Source organism: Gavialis gangeticus, unplaced genomic scaffold (genome assembly GCF_001723915.1).
Source record: "Gavialis gangeticus isolate Ggan-Ray unplaced genomic scaffold, GavGan_comp1, whole genome shotgun sequence".
NCBI classification, from domain to species: Eukaryota; Metazoa; Chordata; order Crocodylia; family Gavialidae; genus Gavialis; species Gavialis gangeticus.
Window position 1 is genome coordinate 74,755,980 of NW_017729029.1, and position 6,500 is coordinate 74,762,479.

At 40.6% G+C, this 6,500-nt stretch overlaps 1 protein-coding gene across 8 annotated transcripts in view; it reads left to right on the forward strand.

The window, feature by feature from the left end:
* Positions 1-6,500, forward strand: part of CLCN3 (chloride voltage-gated channel 3) — a 194,800-nt gene that overhangs the window by 163,354 nt on the left and 24,946 nt on the right. For 4 of the 8 annotated variants that reach the window (XM_019521769.1, XM_019521774.1, XM_019521770.1 and 1 more), the window contains 3 exons: positions 2,561-2,767; positions 4,103-4,183; positions 6,154-6,482. In XM_019521769.1, the coding sequence (XP_019377314.1) occupies positions 2,561-2,767; positions 4,103-4,183; positions 6,154-6,482 (617 nt within the window). The remainder of the gene's footprint in view (positions 1-2,560; positions 2,768-4,102; positions 4,184-6,153; positions 6,483-6,500) is intronic. The other 4 variants (XM_019521771.1, XM_019521775.1, XM_019521772.1 and 1 more) reach the window with 3 other exon arrangements.

Consider the following 6,500-nt stretch of genomic DNA (forward strand, 5'->3'; position numbering starts at 1 on the left):
TGCAGGGAGGGGAAGGCAAGAACAAACCTTTAATGTATGTACAATACTATACTTTAATAGAAGTAATAATTTTCATTGCACTAAAAAAATACCAGCAGTCTAAAAATAATGTTGCCTGAGTTCTTGAATTTGCTTCCAGATGACCTGAATTTACAGTGAGACTTTTGGTTTGTTCTGGAGACCTCTGAAGAGTGATTTTTTTCTGTCTTGCCATTTTAGTGATGATAGAGCAGTAATTCATTTTTGCAGTGTGATGCCCTTTATTGCAGTAATTAATCTTTTGCTGCATTACCCATTATTGTCTTTAGTAAATGCAAACTGATGTGCAACCAGGTAATAAAGTAAAAATGTTTTTTGAGCAAATAACAGCAAAGTCTTGTTGTTTGTATAACTACTCGTCACCAATCTAACTTCAGAATTGTAAGAATTGCACTTTCTAGTCATTCTTGTAGAATGACTGCTTGTTTATAAGTATTACCCAAGATTTTTAAGGCTCTGAGGTCCAAGGGTTTGTCCTTGCAGAAGAGTCTCCCTTGAAATAAGGAAAAATTTTATGCATTTATCCAAATGCTGGATTGATCCGAAATCTATCTAAATTTACACTGCTAACATTTAAATTATAGGATTATAGCATTAAAGGGCTGGAAGGATCTCAAAGGTCACCTAATCCAACCCAATTCAATGGCAGGATTTGCTGTTCCTAAACCATCAAAATCAGATACCAGGAAATAAATTCCACAACTCCCTGAAGCAGTCTGCTCCTTTGTCCTATGGTTTAGGAAGCTTTCCTTGAGATTTCAAAGTACATCTTCTTTGCTGCAGTTTAAATCCATTACCTCCTATCCTGCCCTCTGTTGCAAGGAAAGCTATTTTTTTATTTCCCTTATAGCAGGGGTTTAAAAACTACGGTGAAGCCCCATCATCTGGCCTTCAATGCTGCCTTGGGGTCCAGAATTGAGCCACATATGACATACAGTGGGCACGTCTATACATGCATTTTCTGCTGCACCAGTTTACTTGCAAGAAAACTGTTCATGAATAAACAGTGCCAGGCAGGGGTCTACACATGCAGGGAACCATCAGCAGGGAATTGGTGGATCAAGGCAGCGGTCTGGGACCTATCCCACCTCTGCAGCTATTTCCAAGCCTCGTGCCTTGATCACCCAGTTGGGGCTTGGGGCTGGAACCTGTCCCTGACCACGACAGTTCCTGCTCTGCATGCCAGGCAGGGGCTGGAGAGCTTGTTCCTTGCTCAGCTCCACAAGCCTGGAGCTAGGGGGGAGAACAAGCTGTGGAGCCTCTCCAGCCTGTTCTTCTCCACAGCTCTGTGATCATGGAATTGAGTGTGCAACAAGCTCCCCCGCCTGTTTCCTCCACACCACCCAGCTCCACGCTTGTGGAACTGGTTGGGAAACAGGCTCCCCGGCCCCCTCCAGCAGGGAGCTCCCAGCACCAGCTCCACAACCGCAGGGCCAGTGCTGAGAGACCCTTATCTCCCAGTGCTGGCCCTGCTGTCCTGGAGCTGTTGCTGGGAGATAAGGGTCTCCCATCCAGCACCGGCCATGCATGTAGCGCATCCCCCCACCCCTCTGCCGGTTTCTCTTAGGTGGGTGCGGTGTGCAGCAGGGCTCCCAGACTAGCTGAAGTGTGTGCTGCATGTGGCATACATCCTGGACCAGTGTCACATGCAGTGCAGTCCTGGACCAGCCAGAGTGAACTATGCATACACTGGATCTGGCAAGTAGAGGGAGGAAGGGCAGGTCCATGGGCCCAGTCTGTCCTATGGCCTGGCCCCACACCACTTATGCAGCCCACAAGGTCAGATGAGTTTTTCACCCTTGCCTTATAGCATATTTGTATGGTGCCCGTTTGAATTTTACTTGCTCTGAGTGTGTTACTGTTTATCCATTTTTTCTGGCTAATGGCATAATACTATTAGGCAAAGAAATGCATTTGAAAGATGTAATTTTTTTTCTAGTGAAAATAGCAGCTTTTCTTTATCAGTATGTGTTAGCCTTACCCTTGCATGTTGTTTACAATACCAACTGAGAATATAAGGAAGAGTAAAACTGGCAAAACAGCATATTAGGATTCAGGTTAATGAAAATAATTAATTAGTATCTCTGAATACAGTTTTCATAGTTAGTTTGTTTCTGCTGCAAGAATTTTATAATTAGCATTTGTCAGGTTACATAATAAAGCTATTTAATGAATACAGTCTTGTACATGACTGCAGGTATCTTTTCTATTTAATATAATCAATCCACAGAGATGCCATATGCCACTGCATTATGTGTGGATATACCTCTTAGATAATAGTGTAAATGTATCATAAGCAGTAGGCTTCTGGTAAACAAACTGAATGTAGATAATTTGACATTCAGTTAGTAATTTGAAAACAAATGTTTTAAGAGTGTGGTATTCTTCAGGAAAAAAACCTCAAATATATCATTTTAAGCTACATTTCTGAAATGGGAAAGTTAAAATCCTATGAACTTTAAAGTTTGTATGTTTTCTAAAGAAAATGAAGTGCAATAACATGGTTTTTTTTTTCTCTTAGATTAAAACTATCTTGAGTGGCTTCATCATCAGAGGTTACTTGGGCAAGTGGACCTTGATGATTAAAACCGTCACTTTAGTCTTGGCTGTAGCATCAGGCTTGAGCTTAGGAAAGGAGGGTCCTTTGGTACATGTAGCTTGTTGCTGCGGGAATATTTTTTCCTACCTCTTTCCAAAGTACAGCACAAATGAAGCTAAAAAAAGAGAGGTAAGTTCTTCTTAAAACTTGAAAAATTATGTTTTATAATCAATTCTGCTTAGCTTGCAGCCTGAGAATCCTTGCTTTAAAACAAAACAGAAGATGTATCCTGTGTTCAATAGTAAAGGGTGGAAATAGAGATAAGGAGACCACAGTAAGGGGGAAAGAAAGAGTAAAAGGAGAAAGGAGATCCAGAGGGAATGAAATAGAAAAAAGGATAGAATGCAGGAAGAAAAAGAATGGAAGACAGAAACTAGTCAAAAATAAAAAAGCCCCTCCTCCTTTGGTCGCATTATCTAAGGACCATATAGAATGGTGGCCACATGTTGTACTTCTACTGTTCATTGTCCACAATGAAAGCAAAAAAGCGTAGATAGGAAACTGAAGAAAAAATACTCTGTAATTTATTGACATATGGAAAAAAAACCCAATTCACTTGACCAAATGCAAAGGGAAAAGGTGTCTTTTAGATTAAAGCAATCAGGACTTGTGGGAGAGGTGATATCTTTCATTAGACCAGGGGTGGACAAAATGTGGCCCGTGGGCTGGATGCAGCCCGCCAGGCTATTCTATCTGGCCCGTGGGGCCCTTAAAAAATTTAGAAAATTAATATTTATCTGCCCCTGGCTGCCTGTCATGCAGCCCTCGATGGCTTGACAAAACTCAGTAAGTGGCCTTCCGCCCAAAATAATTGCCCACGCCTGCATTAGACCAGCTAGTTAATCTTCTAGATTAAGTGTTTCATATGTAGCACCAGATCTCCACCCCCTTGAAAATCACATCTACAATTTAGGATTCAAAATTACTGGAAGGTTCATCAGGTATTTTCTAAGCATCTGTCTCTCCAATATTTTATTCAGAACTGATTCTTCATGGCAGGGCCTACCCACTGCTCCCTTTTTGAATGTTGCTGCTAGTGCCCATGAGATGTGAGCAGTGAGCTTCCTCCATCACTGGCTCATATTAATTCCAGTTGCTTTTAATCAGCTCCTGAAATAATGTTTGACTATTAATTTGAACTATTGTACTTCTGTAATAGTGGCTTTGCTGCTGGCTAAAACTCCTGTCCCATAGCAGTTAGGTGATGCAGAGAGCTGTCATCACAAGAGAAGCTGGGAGGAAGAACGCTCATTGAGAAAAGACTAACAAGAGAAGCTAGAATGGCAGTACAGGATATAGTGCACAGAATAAGCAGTTGTACCTTTTGCAGGAGGCAGGGAGGAGATCACCAGTTTGTCTTTTAGGATTCTACGGTCTTTGCTGCCATATAAATACTTACTGGTCTGTCATAGCAATAAGTTTAAACAAACACCAAAACAAAATCTCATCGTTCATCTTTTCCAGGTGTTATCAGCTGCATCAGCAGCAGGAGTATCAGTAGCCTTTGGTGCCCCAATTGGTGGAGTCCTTTTTAGTCTGGAGGAGGTATGTGAAGAGATGATGTATGTAAATGTATTGAAAAAGGAATGTTTTAACACCAGTAGTCTCAAACCTTTTATATCCGGAGCCTTTTGTAAGACTCTTCCATGAGCCCTGATTCTGCAATGAATTATTTGTATAGCTTCTTTGCATAGGGTCCTCCTCAGCAACTTGAGCAGTAGCCCACCTTAGGTAGTATTGCTTTATTATATTGGTGTGACAGTTATTTGACTTTGATTCATTCACTTTGGTGATTTTTCTTCATAAAATGTATGATCTTAGACATTCACATCATAAGTTCTGTTATGGGCAAACTCCTCAGATAACACTGGTTCATATGACTGTCATAGGTTAACTTTTCTTTGTTTCTGTTTTATATTTCATGAATAGAGTTAATCCAAATGTTCCTGGTGACAATTTAAAATTCTCCCATATTGGGAAAGAAAGAAGATGAGTACTTACCAAGAACTGAAGCTGCTGGTGGGGGGGATGTTATTGTGCAATTAAATCCTTGCCTGTTTTTAATCCCTACAGTTTATATTTAAAAAATTGTACATGTAGGAGCCTTCTTAATCTAGTGTATTGCAGAAAGTGCTGATCAGCTCATGTGGTCTTGCCAACTTGCTTCTAACACTCTAATTTTCTGATGCTAGAAATATATTTTGTTAATTTAAAAAAAAAGGCAAATAAAGGTGTTCTTTCTATCCATTTTGATAGAACAGGCATTGGTCCAACAGGGATTCTACATTTTTTTAATAACTGAAAACATCATTCTAATATTATAAAAACCTAAGTCTGTCTGTCTGTCTGTAACACTTTATTCACACTCTGATTTGGCTGATGGAAACAGCCATTTGGAGTGCTCCAAGCATGGGGGAGTGCTGCAATGATTCCGACGCTGCGCTGAGGGCCGCACAGAGGTGCCGCTGGCCTTGGCTCCCCCACCCCACTCCCTGCAAGAGGCAGAACAGTGGCAGCATGGGGCATTACGTGGCAGCACTCCATCCCAGCCCCCTGTTCCCCCACACCCCTGTCATTCTTGACGGGCAATTGGCTAGTAACATTATATCTATAAAGATATTATACTATAAAACTAAACTTCAAGCCAGTGAAATTCTTCCCTCATGAATATGCATTTTTAGTTCAGTATCCCCGCCCTTTTTCTGTATTTGGTAGACTTAGGAGTGTATTTCAGAGCATTATCATCTATATGAGACACCTAATTTAGATCTAGTTAAAAATCCCAGTTTCAATGCTTTGAACATTAGAGGTGAAGAAAAGAAGCAGCCAGGAGACTTTTCCACATGTAATTTCTGCCTTATTGCTGTAGTATTCTGGAATCGTCTCTAATGTTTAAGAATAAACAAAAAGGAAAAAAGAAATGTCTTGGAAGTTGATGTTCAAGGCTATTCGAAAATCATGCTAATTATAGATGAATTAGCAGGCCTGATTTTAGGTGGCAATGTTTTCGTATCTTGGCAATAGTTCTTGAAATCCCATTAGCCACCTGAAGCACTTTCTACAGTACCACTTTCAGTGGAGCCAAACCATTGTTAGTAACAGCGGCACGTTTTAAAGAAGGCTGATAGAGTGCCTCAGCAGGTGGTGTGCATAGCAGAGATCACAGCAGAGTATGTTAAGGCCATAACTATTTGTTAAAATTTAGTGAGTAATTTAAAAAAACATTACCATTCCCAAGAATTTTGCCAAAGTCTTGATGTGATAATGCTTTTAGCATTGTTTTTGCACTGTTTTGTCCATTAAAGATGATACAGCATAATTATGAAATGCCTTATAGCACTTTAAACATATAAAATAATATACAGAAGTGTCCAGAATTGCTATTATTGGTTGATAACCCAGTATTTTCTTGCTTAGTGCGAACAAAGGATGGAATAGCTGTTATTTTCTGTGGATTTTACTTTGAAATGTTGTTAAAATGAACTGCTGGTAATTCTAACTTTTCCCCTTTGCAGGTCAGTTATTACTTCCCGCTAAAAACTTTGTGGCGGTCCTTTTTTGCAGCTTTAGTTGCTGCTTTTGTTTTGAGATCCATCAATCCTTTTGGTAACAGCCGTCTAGTTCTTTTTTATGTGGAATACCACACCCCCTGGTACCTTTTTGAACTACTTCCTTTCATTCTCCTGGGGGTGTTTGGTGGGCTCTGGGGAGCATTTTTCATTCGTGCAAACATCGCCTGGTGCCGCCGCCGCAAATCAACAAAGTTTGGGAAGTACCCTGTCCTGGAGGTCATCATTGTCGCAGCAATAACAGCTGTCATTGCCTTTCCCAATCCATACACAAGGCTCAACACCAGTGAACT